At 43.6% G+C, this 26,445-nt stretch overlaps 1 protein-coding gene across 1 annotated transcript in view; it reads right to left on the reverse strand.

The window, feature by feature from the left end:
* LHFPL6 (LHFPL tetraspan subfamily member 6) overlaps positions 1-26,445 on the reverse strand; it is a 232,512-nt gene that overhangs the window by 14,954 nt on the left and 191,113 nt on the right. Inside the window, exon 3 of the mRNA XM_032610695.1 lies at positions 13,887-13,985. Within this exon, the coding sequence (XP_032466586.1) occupies positions 13,887-13,985 (99 nt within the window). The remainder of the gene's footprint in view (positions 1-13,886; positions 13,986-26,445) is intronic.

Raw genomic sequence — 26,445 nt, forward strand, 5'->3', positions numbered from 1 at the left:
GCAACAGCCTCTTTTAACAGCAAACCAGTACATTTAGACGTATGGACTTCATGTCCATTTAAGTAAATCACTAGTGTGAAAACAGCTCTAGATACAAATGAGCAGGGTTAGATGAACGGATAAACAAAACGTGGTCCGTCCGCAGTGGAATGTTATTTAGCCTTAAAAAGGGGTGAATGCTACAAGACGGATGAACCTTGAAGACATTATGCTACGTGCAAGAAGCCAGACGCAAAAGGACAGATATTGTATGATTCTACTTACATGAGGTACCTAGAAGAGGCAAATTCATAGAGACAGAAAGCAGCAGAGTGGTTACCAGGGGCTGGAGGTAGGAGACAATGGAGAGTTACTATTTAATGGGTATAGATGCTATCTGGGATGATGAAGAAGCTCTGGAAACAGTGCGGATGGTTGCACAACACTGTGAATGTACTTAATGCCATTGAATTGTATACTTTAAAGTGGTACATGTTATGCTATATATATTTTATCACAATTTCACAGACAGGGAGCAGTGTTATGTGGGATAGAGAACAGAGCCGAGATGGGTCCATCAGAGAAACTGGAAGCTCTGAGAACTAGAACACCAGGTGACTTTGCTGGGCGTGGCTGCCTGGGAACCGATGCTTTTTCACTTCCACTCACACCTGGGCTCCCGGGGCTTCCCCTGTGTACCACACCAAGCTTGCTCATCGCTTTCTTTCATGTCAGAGCCATCCAGGGTCCTTCCTCCTAAACTCTACAGTAAATCAGGGCGCTGCGTCATCTTATCCTGAAACCCCTGTCAGAATCACATAACCACGAAAATGGTGGCAGAGATGCCTCGTCTACACAGCATTCCCACAAAACAGAGGAATAGCAAGAGAAATAAAAATACCCCGGTGCCTTCAGAAAAGGGATTAAATTGCAGTTGAGGTTCAGAAAAGTAGGGTGGGTGCCTCTGTTCCACGGCCCGGTGGATAGTTTTCTTACTATACATTTGCACGGTTTCCCCATAAAGACGGTTTACGTTTCGTCCAGTCCGGCCAGCTGAGTCTCTGCCGGCGCGGTTGTTTATTAGTCCTTGCCCCTCAGCACCGGATCCACCCTAAAAGTTTCACTAGAGATAAGGCCGTTGTTCAGATGATAAGGCACACACGTTGGCTCCATACACAGGATGCGTACCACTGGCCTTTGTGCTCATGCTGTGAACTGACACAGAATCCCAGCTCCATGTGGAGGTGGCTGAGATAACCAGCGGTGCCTCATTCAGTGCCTGGCGATAAAGATTATCCTTTGGTTTCTTTCTATAGCTGCCATTTGTAAAGGCTGAAACTACCTGAAATTCAGCTCCTTTGACTCATGGACGGCCCCGAAGAGAGTGTGAAAGGACCCAGGCTGTCTCTAATTGCTGCTTCCCAGTGTGGCCTGTGCCTGCCGCCAATCTTCCAACAATCCCACGTGAAGAGGTGCCGGTTTCCCGCCGGGTGGCATTTTATCTACCCTCCCGTTTGCACCTGTCACGCTTTCATCGGCCACCGAGCAGCCTCTGAATATAGTCTCTGTATCCAGTGAAATGGAAATGTGTGGCCGCAAGGGCTGCTTTGATCTTGGGTAGCTGCCCTCGGTCCAGAAGGTTCCCTTGATGATCGCTCCTTGCTTGTAAGGTAGCTCTTGGGAACGGACTTAATCCAGTTTGGTCAAGCACAGCCTTGAGACTCTGGTAAATTACAACACCCACTGAAGATGCAAGAGGGATGGTGAGGAGTAGCTACTCTCCAACAACCTCATTTCCAAGTTAGAATGAAAGCGAGTCTCAGACCACATCCTGCTCCACATACCGACACTTGTTAAACAAACACTTATCAAACAGCAGGCACAAGTCAGCTCAGCAACCTGTTCTGACAGCTAGTTACATCCTAGCTGCCTATCGTTTTAAGTGATTGAGCTACCATCTTGCATGAAAGACACACTGGAGGCAAATGAAGCAAGGTCCCGGGCAGATTTCTGTTCCTTCTGGCAACAAATAACCCCAAATCCTCTGAACCAAAGACTAGAAACGGAGTCCTTAGGGATGATGAGGCTCTGACTGCCATTCCTAAGGACAGAATGGGCACAGCTGGAGTGCTGTAGTAAAGCTGTTCTCATTGTTCAAAATACGAAAATATGTATCACCGTACTGGTGCATACACAGCCACTGCGCCAAGTTCTCCACATGCCCCACCGGCCTCTCGCTCCTCTGACCTAGGGAACCCTAGGGAATCCTATGTCCCAGGAGTCAAAAAGCTAGTGCTTGGCCGAGCAGGACCCCTTGGGAGCCTGCTCCAGCATTTGTTTTCGTTTGGATTAGTCAGGGCCCATGACACACTCATTGTTAAATATTTTAAATATCTTTCAATTTTACAATAATGGCTATATGCCTGGACGGCTGTTTAAATCCTTTCCTGTAAGTACAGGGAGCATCTCTAGCTCTTTAAGCCGATCCATAATCTTGAATATCTTTAATTTCACCGATGACAGTCCATTTTTAACATTTATCATGCTAATAAGTAAAACACCAATTCCACCATTAAAATCCAATTCCACCATTAAAACACCAGTTTTAATAATAAAACACCAATTCCACGATTAAAATCCATTTCTGACCATGGCTATACAAATAGTGAGGCTTCTGGTGTTGGTCGAGATATGGGTAATAGTAGCCTTGAGTTTCCACTCTGGATCCGAACCTGAGCAGTGACTTCCTATAACTCACACACACATCGCAGTCTGTCTATTCGAAAGTATTTTTAAATGAACGACAGGCATCGTAACAGTGGTCTTAAGAACTTTGAAGAATCTGAGATTTTATTCTACTTGTAAGCTAACAAGTGAGCCTGCCCCACTTTCATGGATGCTGGCAAAAACTAGGAGACTTCTGGATCGGAGATGGGGGGACTGGATTATTACCCTCAGCACAGCAACCAGCATGAGCTTCACATCTGGTGAAGAATCCATCCCACAGGGGCTGACGCAGTAAACTCAGTAAGTTTGCGTCACCGTTAAGGAATCCTAAGCTTACGGATCCCCACTTTTTTTTCTAACAGGCTGCAAGCAAATCCACCCACACTTTGCCCCAGAGGGAGACATTATTATAGGAAACAGTAAGGTAAAACCTGTCCTCTGCTCCAGCAGGAGTCACTGTCTTCCAAGGCTGCTCACTATACAAACATCTTTGAAAAGACAGTTCAGAACAACGTGCTCCCCAGGCATGGTGGAGGACTGCCCACTAAAGAACCTGGTTAGGATTCTAAGTGGAAGCGTCTTCCATTCCTTAGGAAGGTTGAACGCTCATTTTCACAGGTACGATTTCAAATTAGAATTGGTGTATGGGAGTATTTATTTGCAATAATGCCTATTGCAAGTAGAGATGTTTCTCCCTATAACCTCCCTCTGACAAACACTTTGGTGGATAATGAAATCAAGTCAAAGGAACCCAATGGCTTTCCAGCTTCCTGGGGAGATCTGAGGATTGTTGAGAGACTAGGTCTAGAATTCAGGTTTCAAAGCTTTCCAGTGTCAGACTTCCAAATGCTGCTTACCACAGGCTCTGAGTCTTCATGTGCCAGGAATCCACTTGAATAATAAATAAAAACTATGAATACCCTTTCCAGAAAAAAGCACATATGCACAAGCATATAAACTTTGCACAGTTTTCAGTGGGGTAACAAATTCCCTGAAGCCTGTTGATGGATGGACTTTGGGTTTCTTGAACGGTCTGGAGACCTCAAGTTAAAACTCATCCCTAGAACAAGGGTTACTGTAACATTGAACTCAATTACCAGTGCCATCAAAACACCCAGTTGCTAACCCAAGCAGCTTCCGTACTAAGATATCACGTAGCAGCTCTCCAGAGCGTGATCCCATATCAAGAGGTTGAAAAACAACTCTGTCCAGAATATACAAAAATCAGTGCCTCAAAGATGCACAGTGCACAGAAACAGAGCTGAACTGTGTTTTTTTAAAGCATGCTTCTAAGATGATGTATGATGACTTGAGAAAGGACACAGATTAGAAGTGAAGGAACAGGAAGGGGTAATTAATAACTGCAATGAATAATCGCTGACAGGGCGACATAAAACTGTTGCAAAACAACTACAAAAAAAGCAGAAAGAACTCAAAGTTTTTTTTCAGTCTTGGTTATTTAGTAAAAGGGCAAATCACTCAACAAATGTCCATGGCTCTTGGGAATGACTTCGTATGACAGCATAGCCGCTAACGATTTTTTGTTTTTTAAGTCTTGTTTATCTTTTATATATTCTGGCTAAAGCGATGGAAAAGTACATGAAACATCCTCAAACTTTTTCAACATGATTAAAGCAGGAAATGCGTTGGTGTTTAAGGCAGCAAGGAGGAACTGATATTTATTTGTACGTCTTCATGTACAAAAGCATCTTCCACTACCCCCTTCAATCCTTTTAACAGGCAGGTGAAGCAAGTACTCTTATCTTCTTTTAGAGACCGAAGAACTGAAGTTCTGAGAGCTCAAATAACTTGCCCAGAATCAAACAGTTCTCGGGGAGTGAAACTGAGATTCAAATCCAGTCCATGTTTTTTCCTTTAAGAGGAAAATTCATTTATCTGGAATAACTCATTTGTACAGAATTTTCTGAAAAGATCTGATAAATGCGTTTTACTCTACAAATTCTCTATATTAATTAGTTGTTGTCAACATTCTACCAGGTTAAAAATCAGGTGAAAAGTCAGATCAGCCCTTTGATTACTTTGTTACATTTTTGGTTTTATTCTAAAACCACTTTTGATGGATTATTAATCAGTAATGCTTACCAACGACCCTTTCCTCACAGGAGACCTGTTAAGAGGTCTATCTTCTATTTCTATTACAGAACAAAGACAAAAACCCACAGGGAGGTCACTAACAGAGGAGTTAACACAGTAATGTGAATTCTCAATTCTGGGGCAGAAATATTTCTCCCAAGATAAGGAACCACAATACGAAGATTTGAAAGAAATCTCCTCTAATCCTCGCACAGACACGTCTCCCAGGAACATTAGTGAAACATCTTTCCTCACTGTTACCATTCCGAATGAATAGACAATTAGATAAGAGGATGGTCTAAGACAAATCTGTGCGAAATCTCTCAACTGTAATCTCCTTGAGGGCAGGGAGCTGGCAGGAGATTTCCCAAAGGGGTTGTGTTACATGATCAGAAGGAACTGTCAGCTTGGGATGCTGGGGGTGGGCAGTAGATTCTTCTTTTTAATTAGTAAGATTTATCCCTAAATCCTTACCTATGAGAAACACTTAATAAATCTACATATTTATTCAAGATGATGTTCATGTAGCCAATTTGTCTTAATTGCTGCTTCTCATAGTCATTGTTAACATAATCGATTAAACAAGGTTCATTCCCGAGAGAGGATCTAAAACATCAAAACCCGTTAGATTTAGTGTTAGTGCATTTCTACCCCCAGATTAATATTCAAACGAAGCATACTAGGAAATAGCAAAGAGCACACAATACAAAAGAATAACGAGAACGAACCAGTTCAATCTCCCAAACTTCCTTCCGTAAACTGAGTCTAAAGTGGCACTCCACTCAGGTAGATCATTTTTTGTTTTTAGAAAAGGATAACATTGAAAAAAAATGAAGAAGCATCTTTAAAAGACAGACTAACATATTCCTCCCAACAGTTTGGTGGCCATATCTTAATAGTTCTTAATATCTCAATATTAAGGTACGGCCACCAAACTACTGGGAAGAATCGTATCTCTCATTTCCTGCAGGCTTTCTAAGCACATTTCCTTTTTTCCACTAGCGCTGAATTCCACTGCTACAAATCACTGCAAGCCGCTTTAGGTTTTTAAAAGGCACCGATACAACAATGGGCAAGATTCTGCTCTAAAATAACCAGACCAAAAATGACTTTAGGAAGGAAAGATTTAAAGCAATTTCTTCTTTCATCTACCAGGGCTTTTGGTTTTATAAACTATGACCCTGAACTTGATTACTTTCTAGAAGATGGTTAAGCCATTAGTCCCTTAGAGAGTAATGTCATGATTCTCACCAGGATACCAGTGGCCAAGTAGGTACAGAAACATGATGGCAGCTGCCTTTTTAGTGGTCAAAAATGAGCCATAGGGTTTCTTCCTTTTTATCTTCTCTCTTCCTTCCTTTTCTCTCTCAGCCTCCCTCTGTCCCTTCTTTCAACCATTTAGTAGACAGCAGATGTGTGATGTGCAGGTAAGAATCATATCTATCTAATTCATAATTTTATTCTAAGTATCTGGTACAATGTTTGGAACCTAGAATGTGCTTAATAAATATGTCTATTGAATACTGCTATGAGCCAAACACTGCAATAGGCACCGAAGTTGCAAAAATCCTGTCCCATAGGAACCTTCAAAGATGTGTTTAGGGAAGCAGATAGAATTGGATCTATGATTATACAGGACGGGGTGCTTTTTCCTAAAGCAGGATCAGAGGTATTTACTCAGCTATAACTTAAAGTGGAAATGTTCATGCTCTAATGTTATTGTCATGGTCCCAGGAATGGGCGGGTTGAATTTACGCCCCTGAAATGAATTGATTTTTCTCCCTACTTTCTGAAATGAACACAGAAAATCCTTCATCTCCTGAAAATGAGGCCCCTAGGAAAGCTGAGTGACCAGCAAAGCTGACTGTTTTTTCCTTGGAGATGCCCAGACACTTGGCTCCGTCACTTCGTCACCAGCCAAGTTGGACTTCCTCTGCCTGGGGCAGCTTCCCAGCATCCTTTCCAGCATCACCTTCCAGAATGTTCTCATGGGTCCCCCCAGGCCCACCAGTTTAGGTCTTGGTTTAACTCACAGCAGCTGCCCGGCTTCCCTCTGTCACCCTCCTGCACTAGAGCTGAGTGAAGGAATATAGGCTCATGCTGGACCTTCTAAGCGATTTCCAGTGATTAGCACTTAAGTGTCAAAAGTTTGGAACCGTTCCAGATAATAGCCATGGAGGAGGTGGGAAATCATCACTGCTTTAAAGACTTTACCTTTGGCTAAATCTCAATGCATATTCAACACCTTACCTCTAACCAGTCTTCCAAATCGCAGTCTCATCATAGCATCATCAATTACCTTTAAGCAATGACCAGAAACGCAATCAAGTGTTAGGGGTGTCTTCCCAAACCGAGCAACAGATGCTGCCTGCTGCTCTCTGGGAGCACCTAGCAGGCCAGCCCGGCTCCCGCACAGCTCAGACGGCTGCAGCCCCTGGGCAAAGCCTCCACTCGGTCTGCATGAAGCCGCCTCAAGAGTCCACGTAAGTCACAGGAGTCTTCTCACTTCTGACCAAAGGGATGCTCGTTTTATTCAATATCACAGAAGCTGAGAGCAGCTTCTCCTGTTATTGGCTGCAAAAAATAGAAGCTTCTTTGTGGACATCAGGAAAACTGGGTCACTCAGCTTCAGAAACACCCACTAACGCCAAGCTTGAGAAAGCTCAAAAAAGAAATTTTCTACTTTCGCTCCCATTTTGGCCCACTGACCCCCCCCCCCCCATAGCTTGCCAATCATTTTTTTTTCAAGTGCAGTTTGATTCGAGAAGAGAGAAAACACGAGTCAGGAGTCAAAGAGCTCAAGGAGACGTGTCCAAAGAGATGTGCAATGGTCACTGCTCAGATCAGAGGAGAAGAGATTTCTTCACTGGCATGAACATTTGGAAGAAACAGACTCTCATCTTTTCTGACACTGAGAGGTTCTGAGTTTTCCGAGTTTGTGGTACGGTTCTTGAGAAGCCAAGAGCATAATTTCAAGGACAGGAAACATGATGGCTTCTCAATCAAATTAAATAGCAAAGTGAAATCAATAATTACTCAAATTTACTTGGCAAATTAGCAAGACAAATTAATTGAAACTCTACTTTTGATCATAAGGATGGAGTTAGAAAAGTCTTTGGTGGATGAAAATATCTCCGAGGCATGAATTATATCAACCGGACAACCTGATGATAAAGCCCTTATGCTTAATGTACAAATCCCAACTTGCTGGCATGGAATATAAAGGAAGAATAGAGATTATCAGCAAATATTCCTTAAAAGTGGTCCTGTACAAACAATGTGAATAATAACAGCAAACATCTACTGGGCTTTTATTCCGTGAAGATGCTATGCTACACTATGTATTATTTTATCACTTGTACTGTTTTGTTCTCTTAAAAATTAATAAAGAGAACCATTATGGCTACCACCTGCACAGCATAAACCATTACTGGCCCTTTGTCCACAACCATGGACTTCATGACAGAAGGAGCACAGAGCACCAAAGTCTGACAGAAAAATAGAGACTGAGATGCCTTTTCTCCTCTCAGCCTCATCTTCCACTTACAAATGTCACTACTTCTCAGTAACTCGGGTTCTGTAAAACTCTGAACACATCTAGGCTGGGCCACAAGAAGCCAGTCCGTACATGGTATTGCCTGACAGCAGCTATTCATTCAAGATGGGCACGTGACAAATTGGCCCAACTAGACCGAGGAGAGAGACTTTTATTCCATTACGGGGGGAAAAGCTCGCCCTCGCCTATTTGACATGAACAAGGATGCTTAGCGCCACAAGTGCCAAATGCAGTCGTCTTCCGACCAAGGGGAGAACTAGCCTCAGGATGAAGGACTTTGAGATGGACAACATCTCTGAGCCCCTGGCTCAGTCAAGCCTAAAATTCATCTACAGGCTCTGGCCTGTAATAAGGGATCTTAAATGTCTTCTTTGTTTAAGCCAGTTGGCATCAGATTTTCGTAACCTAAAGTTAAAGCCTCCTAATTTATATAAAACAAAATGAATGAATGTTTGTTAAACTAAATTCCAGCAAGATACAAAAAATTAATTTTTCTATATAAATTAAGGCTTTTTTAAAAAAAGTATGGTCGCTGACCACTTATACCTGAATCACCGGGGATCCTTGTTTGAAACACAAATGACAGAAGCATAATATCCAAGGCATAGAAACTAAAAATCTATCCTCTCAACCAGCTTACCTCTGATTCCAATGCTCAAGGTTGAGAACGACTGTCAAGGCAAGCTATACCATTTCAGTGGGGGAATTTAGAAATTCATTACGCAGCGTGCTTTAAATTCTTGTTTCCCTGTTTTGAAAATGTGTGTACTCAAACCTGCTCCTGGCTTCCTCATAGATAAGTGTGATCTAAAGGTAAGCAGAGTAACAGTCTTTGATTTGTGAAAGTGGTTATTTTTGCAAAATTGCTTCAAGCCTCGGGACTTGATAAGATATGAAAATGCTTGAGAAATAATCAATAGCCTGATAAAACTGTTTTTGATGAATGTAAAACAAATTCTCCCCCACGTGCCTTTCTAAGGAAAGCAGGCATTTAAAAAAGTAGATTCTATTAGGCTCCCGCCATGTTATGTTACAACCACAAATGTAAGCTTTTTACGTGGTCCCTTCCTTGCCTAAACAGTACTCATATTTTTGGACTCAGTTTAAATGCTCTTTCCCTGGGAGGCCCTTTCTGGCCCCTCAAGGATTCCTACCTGCTCTGGTGCGTAATCAGGCTCCTTCCCGGCTCTTCTCCCTAACCTGCCTGCAACCTACCTCCCTGTCACCCTAAAACACGCCCACGTTCACTCTTTACCTACCGAAATCCTCTACAGCCTTGAGGGCTCAGCTAAAAATAATACCTCCTTAAGAAGCACCCAGGTGAGGTCAGGGCCCCTCGAATGGTGAAATGGCAACTAAATGAAATACCAATCGGGCTGCTTTGGGCTGCAAGTAAGAGAAGGCCTGCCTCAATCTTTACCCTGTAAGGAAATGAATTACTGTGTGTCAGCAAGGCTGGAAATTCTAGGGATGCCTGCCCACAGGCTGGTTTCTCTGCCCGCCCCTGCCCTGCGGCCTGCTCCTTCCTGCTATTCCACCTTGTCAGGGGTGGCTGCCAGAGGGAGGGAGACCATGGCTTCTGATGCCTCTTCCTTAGCATGTGATTCCATCTTTCTCAGAAGCCTCTGGAAACATCTCCAGTCTCACTCACCCAAATGAGCTTAAGCTTTCCATGCTAGTGCTAAGAGGTGGGATGACCAAGCTTAATTAATGGTGCTTTTCACACCTTATGTCACAACATGACACAACAAGAAAATGGTAGTATTTACAAAGGATCCTAGGATAACTGGATGGGGCTGCTCGGTGCAAAGTCTTGGACTGTCCTATATCCTGACCGGCTGAAGGAATCGATAAATGAGCACAAATGGAATGAAGACATTTCTGGAACATCAGGGGCATGGCTTTGCTTGAGGCCAGGGGTAGCTCCACTACCCGTTTGTGTAAATAAAGTTTTATCGGGACACAGCCACACCCATTCATATAGGAACTGTCTTACCATGTACTTGGCCATATGGCTTGCACAGCTGAAAATATTCATGATCTGACTCTGGCTCTTTATAGAAACATTTGCCAAACTTTGGCTTAGACTGACCAACTAGAGTGGAATAGTATTGGCAAGACAACCACAGTGCCCATTACAGTTCCTGACCCTTTATAACACACTCTCCATATATATATATGTGTGTGTGTGTGTATATATACACACACATACACACACACACATATATTTATATATCTAAGTATATGTAACTTTCCTGTTAGTTTTTAAGTTCCATGAGGGGAATAAACAGTGTCTTTTAATTAATTAATTTATTTTTGGCTGTGTTGGGTCTTTGTTTCTGTGCGAGGGCTTTCTCTAGTTGTGGCGAGCGGGGGCCACTCTTCATCGCGGTGCACGGGCCTCTCACTATGGCGGCCTCTCTTGTTGCAGAGCACAGGCTCCAGACAAGCAGGCTCAGTAGTTGTGGCTCACGGGCCCAGCTCCTCCACAATAGTGTCTTTTTAAATTCGTTCCTGATGCCATGTCCCCAGCACCTTGCACAAGGCCTGGCACATCGAAAGCACCCTATAAATATTCCTTTGCTGAGTAATTGAATGAATGCACTCCTTAAATAATCTGCCAAAGTGGGAACAAAAGCAAAAATGATTTCTTTTGGGATACGCTCTAAAGCAGCGGTCCCCAACCTTTTTGGCACCAGGGGCTGGTTTCCTGAAAATTTTTCCTCGGATGGGGGCTGGGGAATGGTTCAGACGGTGATGTGAGCAACAGGGAGCACTGGAGAGCGGCAGATGAAGCTTCAGTCACTGGCCCGCCGCCCACCTCCTGCTGTGCGGCCCGTTCCTAACAGGCTGGGGACCCCTGCTCTAAAGACAGCAATCACAGCTCAGTAACGGCACGCCAAGAAGTTGACCCACATTCCACTATAAGAAGGCCGTGAACCTTAATAACATTAACACTGCCCAACCCTCGGGAGGAAAGATTCATTCACACGCTGTCTATGGAGAGGCGCAGAAACAAGCTCAGATTCTCAGAAGTGGCAGAGACGGTACGGCCACGGCTAGCAGCGCGTGCGCCACTAACACAGGGCTACAGAGTCATCCTTGCAGAGAACGCTCACCCTCCCACGCACAGGGCGGCTCCCAACCCAGCCCTAGGCTCTTCAAGTTTGCTCCGTAATCTCTGAGTTCACTCACTCCCTGAAGTTCAGCTCTCATCAGTGTTCCAGAGAACAGTAATACTTTAGTAAAGACAGAAAACACAGCAAGTTCGGTGGGAAAGGTGTGGTGACATCTCTGTGCCACGGTTTCCCTTTAGGTCTTCTTTAGGGAGAAAAGATCACAGAGTCTGAAAAATTAATAGTAACCTGGAGAAATGGAACTCGATAAAGCCAAAATACTTCTTCAGGGGACCCAGAGCTCATTTTATCTGTAGATAATGCCAGTTTTGATTTTTTTCCACATCAGCCAATCTAAGAGAAATTTAAAACTGAAAAGGCCAAAATTAAAACAATGCTGTAATTTTAAGGTTGCTAAAACGGCTTTAGTGAATTTATAACATAAGAAAATTATCATCACTAGCAAAGAAAGAGGCAAGTGTTTTGTTTTTAATGTTAATTTTGACATTCAAATTTTTAATCCTCAGTGCTGAGAAGCTGCAAAATCCTGGGGTGCAGTAGCGAAAACAGGATCTGAGTTTCATTATAACCTGCTAATTAATATGGCAAAACTCAACAGCAAGACACCAGCAAGAACAGGATTCTAACCAAGTTGAGGCCTGTGTGAAACAGCAGAGAATCCCTCAAATACCAGAGAAAGAAAAATGCCAAACACTGTATTGCAATATCTCCCCTGGACACGGTTTGCTTTCCAATAAAAAAAAGGATAGGCTAGCGGTTAACTTTGTGCCAGTATTTTCCCCTTCTCTGCATTTACAACAATCACAAACTAATCTAGCCTTAGGACAGCTTCGCCTTCAATGAGGGAAGAATGGGCAGAGGGAAATCTCTTATTTTTTATCCATGGAAATTGGGTGATATTTCAGGCACCATCTCCTCTACCCAAAGAGCCAATAGTATTTTGAGGGAAGCAGGTGTTTGTCATCCACTGAGTCAAACAAAAATTGCTTCGTTTTCAAATTCACAGACTTTTTATATGATATCACATCTGCCCATTTTTCTCAGTATCCAACAGAATTTTTTTCTTATAAGTTCTTTTATTTATTTATTTTTTGCTGTATTATGCGGCATGCGGGATATTAGTTCCCCGACCAGGGATGAACCCACGCCCCCCGCAGTGGGAGCACGGAGTCTTAATCGCTGGACTGCCAGAGAAGTGCCTTTTTTTTTTTTTTTTGATAAGTTCTAACAAAAATTTTTTAAATGAATTGGGATATAGTAATACTGCCGTTAGACCAGTTCCCTCAAAATTTTTCTACTTAGAGAGAAATATTTAATGTGAAAAGCAGACAGATGTTCAAGTTAGTAACTCACCATGCGCTCATTGTCAAAAACTTAATCTGTCTATCCATATATTAGGGAAAAATATGTTGGCTATCGTTTGGCAATATGTGTTTTGTGGGCTCATAATCTTCGGTCTAGTTAACACCAATTCTAGCAAAACATCCTAAGAAAATGATTCAGTCAAGAGAAGACTTATATTCATTAAACTACTCCTTACAATATGTTTACGTAACACCAACTGAGTAGGCAAAATACCCAACTAGAAAGAAATAAGCAAGTGGTTAAGTAAATGTAGGTTTCTCATCCAACGGAAATATTAGCTAACCATTACAAATTATAACGGTGCAAACCATGTCGTACCATGCAAAACATTTTTATAGGCTGCCAAGTAAGTAGAATACATTCTCTGCACAAGTGAGAAATAGCTCACATTTTCTGATTAGGACGCAGAAAAACTCATGAGCCCTTCATCAAGGTGTGAGCTGTGGCCTACTTGATCACAGACCCTGTTTCCTGGGTCTCTATGGTCCCCTGACGAGCTTTCTTCATCCCTCCCCTGTGCTTTGCTGAACTGAAATCCTTGCCTGCCAGATGATCCACAGGGTCACGTTAAGACCCAGCTCCATCCCCATCTCTTTCACAAAGCTGTGTATTACCCTGGAGTGAAACTGCTTCAGATTCCTTAGCACTGACGCTCATCTTCTCGATCATAGTATTTGCTTTATCTTCTCCGATAGACACTGAATGCCACAGAGAGAGTTACTTTTAGTGCATGAAATGACTCAAATATATGATTTTTGAATGAATGAATGAATATTAACACCTCATAGCAAGGGCCATTTCTTTTCTTTGTATCTACAGTACTTCCCACAGTACAGGCCAACAGTAGATTATACATAGCCCTTTACTAAACAGTTGAATAAATGAATGTATGTGTATTGTCACACGTGACTGCTGGCTCCAATCCTGGGATGGGTGTTTCTTCTCCATCCCTTTTCCACCTTCTCCTTCTATGAAAGATCAGAGAAGGTTCTCTTCTAAAAGGAGTACTGTGCATGAAGAGAACTTACCCAGGTCAAACTGGCCAGAAATGTAGCCACAAGTCTGCCGGACCTCCTCACTGTCCCAGCCCAGGGGGTACAGGGCACAGCCAGCACCGATCAACAGGCCTGCAAAGAGAAAAGACAACGGGACTTTAGCAATGCCCCTCTGCAGCCCTAGATAAAGGTACAAGGGAGAAGAAATCAATATAGGCAATGTGACAACGGAACATGGGGTCTGCTTTTGGGAAAGCACCAGCCAAGCTCCCTTTAGTGACCTAAGTTCAGTTTAATTCCAAGAACAATTCCAAGTCTGCTTAAAAGGGGGTGGGAGGTGAGAAGAACAACCTTGACAGACAGCTCAGTTTGGTTCCAGCTCCCCCTTTTAAAGCATTAAAAGCCTTGCAAATCCTGTTTAGGGAGTACAATCCAGAAGCCCTTTTAACCACTCTTGTAAAAAGCCAACCCATTCCACCCTCAATCCATGTAAACAAGTAATTCGAGAGCCAGCAAAAGGGCCTCATTGGTTATGCACCATCATTCACTAGATTGCTTTTTCCAATTTAAGAATCAAAATAGAATGTTTCAGCATCATCAAATTTTTTTTTTTTTTTTTCCCCCGGTACGCGGGCCTCTCACTGCTGTGGCCCCTCCCGTTGCGGAGCACAGGCTCCGGACGCGCAGGCTCAGCGGCCATGGCTCACGGGCCCAGCCGCTCCGCGGCATGTGGGATCTTCCCGGACCGGGGCACGAACCCGCGTCCCCTGCATCGGCAGGCGGACTCTCAACCACTGCGCCACCAGGGAAGCCCACATCATCAAATTTTACCAGGGGCAGAGAGAGCATAAAGACTTTCATGAACCACTTCAGCACACTGACTGAACTCGTGGACCATGCTACGGTTACCATGCTCCCTTGAGAAGTTGAGAATCACCAAGTGTCCACACATCTTGGAAATACTCAAGAACACAGACGCTTACTGTGACTTCAGTTCTTCTTGCAGTGAAGACCAAAAGGTTTGATGAGTGAACTAAAGCAAGTGACGGTTTTACTTTAAGTCAAGGTATCATGGCAGCTCACCCTGAGCGGACAGCTTTCGATTGGGGAGTCTTTAGTTTTACATCAAAACCTATCAATAATATGGTTTTATGAGAAGCTGAATGAGACTGAAGCACTGACCAATCAAATCTGAGGGCTCATCTGAAAGTATCATCTTGTCACATCAGTCAGCGAGTATTAACATCACCCGTAAATCCACAAGTGTGCTGAGTCAGTGGGACCAATGCATACACAGTCTGACTGTCTGCAGGATTGTGGGTTAAAAGGCACTAAATAACGGAGGCCCCTAAATTAGAAAACCTGTTAATGTGGTAATGTACAGGCCGAACAACAGTGTCCCCAAAGGCATCTAAGGGAGATCTTCAGTATTTCTGGATTGAGTCTATCCTGTCCCCCTTTTGCTTCTCCCTTGCCCCTGGTGGATGACTTGAGTAGTTGTAACCTGTACAAATTGTCTGTTTCCTCACAGGCATCTAAGGAGGAGCTGCTTTCCACCCCACTCCCCCAACCTCTATGCCAGCTGTGTGGAGAGACATCCCCCAGAAACTGACACGTTTTCCACCCTGTTGCCCCTCCCTCTGATGCATCCCTTAGACCCCAGTAAAACGAGCATCTAACGCAGAAGGGCCGTGATCCGAGGGAATTGCCTGCAAAGAATCACTGCAGCTGCAAATCACAAATTCCAGGATACCTGTATGCAACTGTGTAAATGAGGCTGAAGAATAATTCGAAAAGCGAAGATACGAGGTTTGCTGACTAAGCAAATATCCCAGTGACCAGTTTCCTTCGCCTTTTTGCCTTAGGATAAAAGTTATAGCATCCTGAAGACAATTCCAAACTAGCGTTATCCACCATCAGGTAAAGAGAGAATTAATGAGGATGCCAGAGTTTGTGTAAACTGAATTCCATGAATGTTGAATAAATAATGTGGCATCATTTCCATGCTACTCAGTTCTTAAATTAATAAGTAACACCACCTTTTGAGATCTGGTGAGCAATTTTTAAATGATGACACACGCAGAAAGGCCGTTAGGTATAAACTGTTCAAGGGTAAGTAAAATGAAAAACAGTAGAATTTAAAGCATCAGTATTCCCTATATCTGATAGGCAAACAAATGATAAAGTCTCAATTGCTAATGTTCTTACAGTATGGCAGAAAAATGTGTCATGTGTTCATGAAAGAAGCTGCTTTTTTTTGTTTTGTTTTCTGTTTTGTTTTTATCAGAATTTATTCTTAACTTCTGAAAAGAATTGCTTTTATTTACAGTTATCCAATGCCAGTTGTTGTGTCTATATGAATTTCTTTTTAAATTTTATTTAGTTATTTAATACAGCAGGTTCTTATTAGTTATCTATTTTATACATATTAGTGTATATATGTCAATCCCAATCTCCCAATGCATTCCCCTCCCCGCCCAAGAAGCCGCTTTCGTCCAGTATAAGGATCCCAGCATTTTGCGAGACTAAACAGAGAGGAACTTTTAAGTGCCTATTATGGAGCAAACAGGCCTGTGATTCTCTAAGTGGTACAACGCTTGGTAGTCAGGGTTCTTCTGTGTAATAGAATATTGGGCTGTCTTTGTAACAGTACGAAATATGGAGTCAACCATATAAATTAGAAATAATTTCATACATAGGAAGTCTGTGTTAGGTGTAAGAATTAAAAAAAGAAAAATACCATGAGCATATGTTCACATTAAAAAAGTATTCAGTGGAGGGCAACTAGCTCATCTGGATTTTAGTATTCGTATTTATGTAGCCGTTGTTTTGTCACCTGCTAATGTTTGCTAACAGTAAAGATACTGCAGATTCTGAAGATGTGGGCAACATTTCTGGGAGAAAAGTGCATGTTGCAAACTCCTCAGGCTAAGTGATTGTTGCAGTGATTAGGTTCTGTAGGTAAATATCTGTCCTCCCCACTACCTCGCTACTATTATACATTAAGGTGAAAGCAAGTCTCGGGCCGAATTCAGCCAACTACGAAACAACTGTTTACTAGCAGGCTGGCACAGAAAGCGATCAGATGACCAATACCTTAAACTCAGTGAAACCCTCCCCCAACTCCATCAGACGTCACTCTAACAAATACCTTCAGAACACAATAAATACAACAATTATTCAGACAGCAGGATCAGGGACACTTCAGGTCAGATGAGACAGTAGCTTCCAGTTGATGGAATGGGAGAGGGTGCAGGAGTCGAGTTCTAGACCTGCCCTGCCGCACTCAGTAGCCATGAGCTACACGTAGCTATTTAAGTTTAAATTTAAGTTAGGGATTTCCCTGCCGCTCCAAGTAGTTAAGACTGGTGCTTTCACTGCCAGGGCCTGGGTTTGATCCCTGGTTGGGGAACTAAGATGCTGTAAGCCATGCGGTGCAGCAAAAAAAAAGAAAATTAAGTTAATTTAAATTAAATAAAAATAAAATTCAGTTCTTCAATTGCCTAGTAACCACAGGGCGCTAGACAGTGCAAATACAGACCATTTTCATAATCACAGAAAGTGCTGTTGGAGAGGGCTGCTCTAGACCTAAGACACCACTTCAAAAGGATGGGAAAAAACCTGCCACTCTAAAATGTCCCTTTGGAACGTGGATTATTTCTAACTAAAAACAATCAAGGCCCAAAAGATTCAGGAAGAAAGTTTGACCTTCCCCTTAACTGTAGACAGAGGGCCCGTTCCAGGAATAGAGCTATCACCAGAGATATTTGCAAAGAATACGGGCAAGTGTGGTGGAGGAAACTCTACACAGGGATTAAAGATCAGAGTTCACTCTATGTCCCACTGTCTCTGCCCAGCCCAGTAAACATTTATTTACCAAACACTTGCTTCTCCATCTCCATGTAAATTGCCTTCCTCCCCTCTGAAGCCCCAAAGGACTAACCCCCAACATTCTCTTTGTCTTAGCTGAAGATGGTATTTCAAGTCAGTGAGGGTTTTGCCATTTCAGGGAATCAATCACTCAGTTTTTCCTGAGTCTCTCCCCATGTACACATGTTATTAAACGTTTGTTTGATTTTCCTCCTCTTAATCTATCTCATGTCAAGTCAATTTAATTCTTAGGCCAGCCAGAAGAACCTAGAAGGGTAACGGAAAATTTCTTTCCCCCTTGCCCCCCGACACTGGGCTGGCCAGATTCTTACACCTATGCCTGACACTGCCTGTTAACAATCAAAATCATCCTTACTCTTTTAGATTCTCCCTTTGTGGGTGGGGGTGATGGGTGGCTAGAAGCCAGGAAACTACATTTCAAAAACTCTCCTGCAAGCAGAAGTTCTGGCTCATAGTCTGTCATTGAACAGGTAAAAGGGAGGAATAAACCATATTCCCCATTGGCAGCTGCAGCCAGATGACATGCTCTTCTGCAGACAGTAGACATGATATGTGGGGTGTGGTTTCCTGGCATCCCTCTCGGCCTCAACTCTCTAAGGGCAGATCATCAGCTGTCCTCTCCTTTTTTTTTTTTTGGATAATTTTTGATTTTTTAAAAAAAATTATTTTATTTATTTTTGGTTGTGTTGGGTCTTCGTTGCTGCGCACGGGCTTTCTCTAGTTGCGGTGAGTGGGGGCTACGTTTTGTTGTGGTGCGTGGGCTTCTCATTGCGGTGGCTTCTCTTGTTGCACAACACAGGATCTAGGAACGCGGGCTTCAGTAGTTCTGGCACGCGGGCTCAGTAGTTGTGGCTCACGGGTTCTAGAGTGCAGGGTCAGTAGTTGTGGTGCACAGGCTCCAGGCATGTGGGATCTTCTCGGACCAGAGCTCAAACCCATGTCCCCTGCAATGTCAGGTGGATTCCTAACCACTGCCCCACCAGGGAAGTCCTGCCCTCACTTTTGAGCCCTGCACTTCCTGAGCTCCTAAATTCTTCAAAACAGTTGTTTCAAAACAGTCAGTTTCTCTGACCTCCACTTCCCCAGACCTACTAGTAGGTCTGTGAAACTTGGTTACATTCCCTGCTGCTTGAAATACCTAGAGTGGTTTCTTTTATTGGCCAATTCCTGGCTGGTACGTGCCCTACTTGTCCAAGGGCAGAGGGGCTGATACGAATCTTTCTATCTGTCCATTACTTAAACATCCATTTTCTCAATTAAAAATGATCTCAAATACAATTTATGCCAATTACTAAACCTTGGGGTAAGTATAGTGATATTAAAAGGCTTTGCGTTAACTGCCTCTGTGGTGTGATCTCTGGTTAGGGAACTTATGCTAATTAACTTCTAGAGTGTGGATTTCAAAAGAGGATACATCAAATGTTAACTAACTGCCTTTATATTGGCATCAACTAGAATTGTATCGTCTATACTGAGTTACTAATATTGTAAAGTTAGAGAAAATTAGGATTGGCATATATGCACCACCATGTGTAAAACAGATAGCTAGCGGTAACCTACTGTATAGCCCAGGGAGCTCAGCCGGGTGCTCTGTGGTGAGCTAGGTGGGTGGGATGGGGGTGGAGGTGGTGGGGAGAGGGAGGTCCAAGAGGGAGGGGATATATGTGTACACATAGCTGATTCACTTCTTTGTACAGCAGAAACTAACACAACATTGTAAAGCAATTATACTCCAAAAAAAAAAAACAAACCATAAAAATGAGAACATCATTTTAATGGAAGAAATCTGCCATTGTTCAGTTTTAGCAGTGTTAAGTCTTAGACCATGTTGTGGAAATCAATGTTTGATGGAAACATAGTTTGAAAATCCCTGAATTAGATACCACTTAGATATGATACTGTGTGCTGAAACGAGGCTCAGAAAATATTCAGGAATGTGAAGTGGTTGTCCAAATGAAATCTTCAGGACTTAATGAGTTTTTATGGCTCTAGCTGACTAATTTGCTCCTGGGGAGTAAACGGTTCAATTAAAATCTCTGGCTCACAGACTTTTATATTATCTACGTGGAGTTTCTCTGTTACATTTATAAACCCTGTGGTTACCTCATGGGGCTTAATTATGTGGTATTTTAACCAAATTCCCATTTCACTGCCATTACAGACATCATGAAAAGAAGTCACACTCTGTGAAAATCTGTGCATATAGGAATGGAAGTGAGGCAAGGTGCTGTGAATCGGAGGAAACAACCTGAGGAAGGTGGTAACAGAGGTGGGTGGCTGGAGGAGATGTGAACTCATTGGCAGCTACAGGCTCATCTGCAATTAAGAAGAAGTCTATTCTTGCAATCCTAAAGACTATGCAACTTTTAAAGGGTCATGAGTCAATCACAAATTAGAGTAAATTAGTTCAGTCTTTAGTTTTCACAGGGCACCTCGCTGGAATCAGTTATAGGACATCATAGACTACTGGAAAGGTCACTGTGTAGGAGGTCTTGGGGATTTATCCACTTTAACCTGAGTCCTCTAGGGTTTTGGCCTCACCCTGTTCAAGATAACTAAAATGTCTGAAGAGCCAGGTCAGTGGAATGACCTCGAAGGAGAAGCCAGTGTTAATGGAGAAGAAAAGAGTCCGGATAAATGCAGAAAGGTGGATGCTGGGAGCTGCGCTGTGATGCTGTATTATCAAAGCGGTCTGCCTTTAGCCCCATATGGGCTCCTGGGCCTAAATCTTAGGACACACTCTGCCTGCCCGTAAACTGCCTTGGGGAGGGAGAGGGTCCTAGTGGAAACGCTATTCATTTTCGCACCACGCTGGAGATATCTGCCATGATACTAATTATTTTTTTGAATTTGAGTGTTAAGTCTGAAGTTTGTAAAGAGCTCCGTGGTCAAAGTAAGAACCCGAGGCTGGGAATTTTCCCTTCTGCAAACCATTTTCTATTCAGTCAGTACTTCAAACTCAGCCAACGGAATATTAACATAACAATTCAGCTCCTGCCAAGAAGGCAAAACCAAACTCCAGTTAGCCAATGCCAATTGCTCCCCACAGGTGGTAAGAATAGAGTCCTCGTGTTAAACTCATAAAGTCTTATTTTTTTTCCAGGCCACTCTTGAAAGATTTTATGTGACCTCCCTTTTTTTCCATGACTATCGCTCCAATCATTTCCACGGTTTATTATTTTTTTAAATAGCCTGACTTTCCCCACCTATTGCCCCTGGAGTGGTCACACAAGCCTTTCCCATCAATTCATCTTTTATGTTTTTTGGATACTTTTATCCATCCTCCAGTTCCTTTATCTTCCTTTCTGCGGCAAGCGCCGAGGGAGATTGTTTTCTTTACTTTTCTCATGAAAGCTGCTCGGTCTTGTAGCCCGTTATCTGGATTTTCTTTGGAAGAGGCTGGCGTAGCTCCAAGTCACCACATGTTAATTTATGTACACGATATTCATCCATTTTCAGCCCTCGATAACCGTCCTTTTACAAAATGGAACAGCAAAATAAAGCCAGTAGTGGGGAGGGCACAAGGGCAAGGGCCAGTATTATAACTCTTCGGACTTTGAATGCACAACAAGAAGGAAACTACTGAAGTATTCTAGAAGAAGGAGGCTTGGTTAGGCTCTTGTAAGTCGTACCTCCTTTCACAGTGCTTTCTGAAAACTGAGGCACTGAGGATGTAGGAGGCTTGTCCAAGGACACAGAGCCCAAATCAACCCCAGGGCCCAGCCCACGGCTCTTTTCCACCTATCATGATCCCAACGCTTGGACATAAGTCCACTCCAAGCTCACACACTCTCTGCCCACAACTTGAGTTCAGGCCACACGTGTTGGATTTGAAGAACATGGTGTTTTCCTACGTCAGATTTTTCACGGGCAAGTCCAGATTTCTTGACTCTTGAATAACTGAAAGATATGCCCATCCTGGGCCTACAGCCAGCTGGCTAAAGCCAGGTCATGGCGGTCCCATTAAATGCCTCAGGCACCCTGGCCAGTTCCCCAAGGCATATCTGACTGGGGACCACTGGTTCTCTGAATATGTCTCAAACGACCTCATCTCTGAAAGTTGAATCGCTCCTCTCTAACTGAGACACTTTCATTCCTTACTTACCTACACTCAGACTCCACGAACATACTAGCTGTTAAGGTCTGGGACCTTCCCGGACTGAGGCACGAACCCGTGTCCCCTGCATCGGCAGGCGGACTCCCAACCACTGCGCCACCAGGGAAGCCCAGTTAGTGATACTATTTATTCAGTATTTACAAAAGCTTCAAAATAATTATACAATAGCTATCTAATAGATAACTGCCTTTATTTAGCAGAGGAGGAAATTAAAGCTTCGAGAAGCAGGTTCTTACTCATGCAGCTACGAAACGGTAGATCCAGGCACTTAAGGCCAGTCTGAGCTAATTCTCCTCACCACTACCTTCTAATGACGCCCAGACCCCAAAGTGTTTGTGGTCCCGGCTCTGACCTCACCTCCCGCGTTCACATGTGTATTGAACCCTGCGTATAAATGGAGAAGTAGGGATGGGGTAAACGATCAGGAGAGATTTCAAGGCACCAATTCTCTACGACTGACTCTGCTTTAGCGACAGGGAGCATTTCTGCTGCTGCCCGCTACCGAAGACAAGGGACAGGCTCCTGCGAATCCTACAGATCCCGCCTTCCCTGGGTGCTGGTGAGGGAGAACCCGTACGTGAGTTTCAGCACACAACGAGCTCTGTCCACAAAGCGCACGTTGAGGCATCAAGATGAGAAATGGGTTCTCCCTCGTGAGAAGTTTAGCCAAGGAAAGCATATCTCATCGTAAGGCTAAAACATAATAAAGAAACATGACCACTTCTGAACTATCAAAAATACTTTTACAAATCACAATACAACCATTTCTTTGCTAAAAACATCCTGCAGAAGAGAATAGACTTCAGGTTCTCTTAAAATATTTTCCAAAATGGCTCCTTGATTCTCATGTCTTCCCCTTTTCCAGTTCATGCAGCAGAAGACACAAAAGACATCAGGCGCCAGAACACCTGCTCCTTAGCTCAGGGTGAAAAATCACAAGCTGATTTCAGCCAGGAGTGACTTGTCCTCTTTGCTCTTTCTAGAGTCCTAAGCAATCATTGGTAGAAAAATTAAAGTTGCTTAAAACAGTGCGATGTGGGGGAGATTTTGTAATTCCTATGTGCCAGTTTTCTGGTAAATTACATCTGCTCGAAAGCAACATCCCTCTAACCCTAGTAATTAAGAGCACCTCATTTCCACTGTTTCACCTCTTTAGGTCTCCACTTTTCTTACCTGTAAAATGGGGGTGGGAGGGACCTCCTTCTCAGGGTTATTGCAAGGATCAAATGAGACAGTGTATGTAAAGAGATGGGCACAGTACTCACAGTAAGAGTTCAGTGAATGGTCTCTACTGCTAAGCTTTGGACTTTGAGCTGATGTAGGGGAGGGTGGTGGATCTGGTTCAAGCCAATGTGTGCTTGTACTTCTCTCAGAGAAGGTCCTCTTCTTAGAACACAGAGAGGGTTCCAGCAAGGATGTTCGTGGAACCGAGCCAGGAACACTTGCCCCGGCAGTCTATCAGCCGTGCAAACCTCAGTAAGATGACCCTCACGCTTGGGCAAAGGACCCGCACACGACTCTAAGGAGAATAATACTTTCATCTGTTGTGGTTTTTGGTTTTTTCTTTTTACCTTTAAAGGCACTGTGACCTTTCTGTGAGGCAGACAGAGCCAGAACTGATGTCCCCACTTGGTTAGGATGGAGTCACAGACGAGAGCGGAGATGTGAGGGTCCCCAGGGGGATCATCAGAGGCGTTGTAAACTCAGGGCCCCGGACTCCTGCTTCTATGCTTTGGTTCACTGCCTCCACTCTGAGGCTGCTGGGAAGGGAGCTGGCAAGGCTGAGTGCTGCAGCTCCAGCTCTGAAACAAAAGAAACTCTAAGTTTCACTGACCCTAAGGGGTCCCGTGTTACACCAGAGGAAAAGAAAGACACAGTCCCACATTTCCAGAGGAGTGTGGTTTCGGACCGTGCTTCTCGGACTTGACCTGTACACAGAACAGCTGGGGGGCTTGTTAAAGTACAGATTCTGGTTCTCTCTGGTGTGAGGGCAGGGCTGGGTCTCCTGCATTTTGAACCAGCTCCTGGCGAGACCCAGGCTGCTGTCTCCGCCACACTTTGAGGGTCCAGTGGGAATAGTGCAGGCTTTGAGGGTGATCACGTCAGGTTTGAATCCTGACACCACCTTACCAGCTGTGTGACCTCGAACAGCATGCTTTTGACTTCCCTGAACCCAGATTTTCATCTATGAAAGAGACCTAATGGTGCCCATATCTTTAGCATTGTTATTAGAAATAAATAAAAGGCTTAATAAAGGTGCCCGGTTCAGGGCTTGGCATAAGACAAGAGCTCAGTAAATGGTATCAATAGTTGTGTATCAGTATTAATAATAATATTGCATCACGGGAGTTGCAAACATTTCATTCTGTTTTACCTGCTGATTTCCAATTCTTCGTTACCAGCTCCAGAGAATTACCGGTTTAAAACAAACCCCAAAACAAAAACTGCCTAAGAAAAGCGGAGGGCTCTGCCTTACTGCTTGCTTACATCTTCTGAATAAATATATTTTCTAAGAACTAAGACCACAGCTCTACAGCGAAGGATTATGACATTTCTTCTTTGTTCCCTCCAACATTATATTATGAAAAATTTCAAACTTACGGCGAAGTTGGAAGAATTGTTATCGTGAGCGCCCAGATACCCACCGTCTAGGTTTTATGATTAACAGGTTTCTAAAATTAGCTTTATCACCTATCTTTCCATTTTTCCATTCCTCTATCGATCCAACAAGGCATCTTTTTTGGGGGCAGGGGGATTAGGGAGATGCTTGTCACAGTTTTTCAGCATCAGGACATATGAAGTTTCTTTTCATTATTCATGCTCCACCCTCTTTATTTCCCCTTGGCCCAATGGTCTGCACAGACCTATGAGGTACACGCAAAAGTTAGACCCCAGGGAGGGAGGGAGACGCAAGAGGGAAGAGATATGGGAACATGTACATGTATAACTGATTCACTTTGTTATAAAGCAGAAACTAACACACCACTGTAAAGCAATTATACTCCAATAAAGATGTAAAAAAAATAAAATTGCAAATCTCCCCCCAAAAATAAATACTTGCTTATTAATTTCTACAAAAAAACAAAACAAAAGTTAGACCCCAAACCCACAACTGTCACAACATTGTATGCCTAAGCTAAGGCCTGATGGCACTAAGTGGGGACCCATCAACCTAGAAGTAACTTATATACAAATCTAAAGCAAGGAATACCTCTAAGCTTTCCACATTTCTCAAATAACCACCCTATGACCTAAAATGGGATCAGCGTGCTTCTGCTGTCTGGCCCAGAAATACCAGTAAGACCTTCAAGAGACATTTCACCAAACCCAGAATGACAACATCATAAAGAGTTCCAGCCCAGCCCAGCCACGCAGCTCAGTTTCCAGTGGACACATTTTCTCTCAAGGATGACTGCTGTTTTGTACAAAATGAATCGCTCCCAGTACTCCTTAAATAAGAAAAAAAGGAGGCACAGAATCATCACGCTGCAACATAAAAGCTTTCTAGGAACAAGGCTAGGCTCCAACAATATCCTGTTAGAAAAGTCTGACCAAATCATGAAAACAAAAACCAGACAAACAAAAACACCCAGGTGTAAGTAAATTTATACTGCGAGCCTGAACACATTCCACCCCTGACTTGGACATGCAACGTCAATCCCAAAGCAGACTCTGGTCTGGCCAGTGCATGCTGTTTAACTGTGGTGACTTACCCTCACTCCGCTAGATATTCAAGAGCTGCTCTGCTAGGAACAAGGCCTTTGGAGTCCGAGAGTCCTGTATTCAAATACTGAGCGTGCTACTTAATAGATACTGATGGAGGAGGTCTCTTAAATTTGAGCCCCAAGAATTTCATCTCTAAAACGTATGTACCAGTTTTTCTTTACAGAGCCGTTGAGGGGATTACACAAAATGTCCCAGCAGAGTGCAGAGCACATAGAGGTAGTTGTTTTTTTGTTTTTTGTTTGTTTTTTTGCGGTACGCGGGCCTCTCACTGTTGCGGCCTCTCCCGTGTGGAGCACAGGTTCCGGACGCGCAGGCTCAGCGGCCATGGCTCACGGGCCCAGCCGCTCCGCGGCATGTGGGATCTTCCCGGACCGGGGCACGAACCCGTGTCCCCTGCATCGGCAGGCGGACTCTCAACCACTGCGCCACCAAGGGAAGCCCGAAGTAGTTTTGCTCTTATGAAACAATGAAGAAAGAGAAGGGAAAAGCAATAAACACTTTTTAAAATTTAATTTGTACGAGAGTGGCTTATGAGAACAAAGTACCCCAGCACCAGGATGCTTTGCTTATTGGACAGGTTTGCAGAACTTCCGCTGAGGTGCAGGGCAGATGACGCCACGTGTCTGAAGCCTCACAGAGAACACATCATAACACGTCGCATCATAAGCTGGAATGCCCTCCCCAGCCACCTCCGAGCCTTCCCCTGACATGCCTACCGAGCTTTGCTTTGATTCCTCCTGAATCACTAACTTCCCGTTTCCTTACCCTCAGGCCTGTAGAGTGATTTGCCCTGGGTGTGGGAAATCACATTGCTGTCCATCTGACTGTGTAATTCTCCCAGAGGCCCTGGCTGAGCTG

The sequence above is a fragment of the Phocoena sinus genome, chromosome 18 (assembly GCF_008692025.1).
Source record: "Phocoena sinus isolate mPhoSin1 chromosome 18, mPhoSin1.pri, whole genome shotgun sequence".
In the NCBI taxonomy this organism is placed as follows: Eukaryota; Metazoa; Chordata; class Mammalia; order Artiodactyla; family Phocoenidae; genus Phocoena; species Phocoena sinus.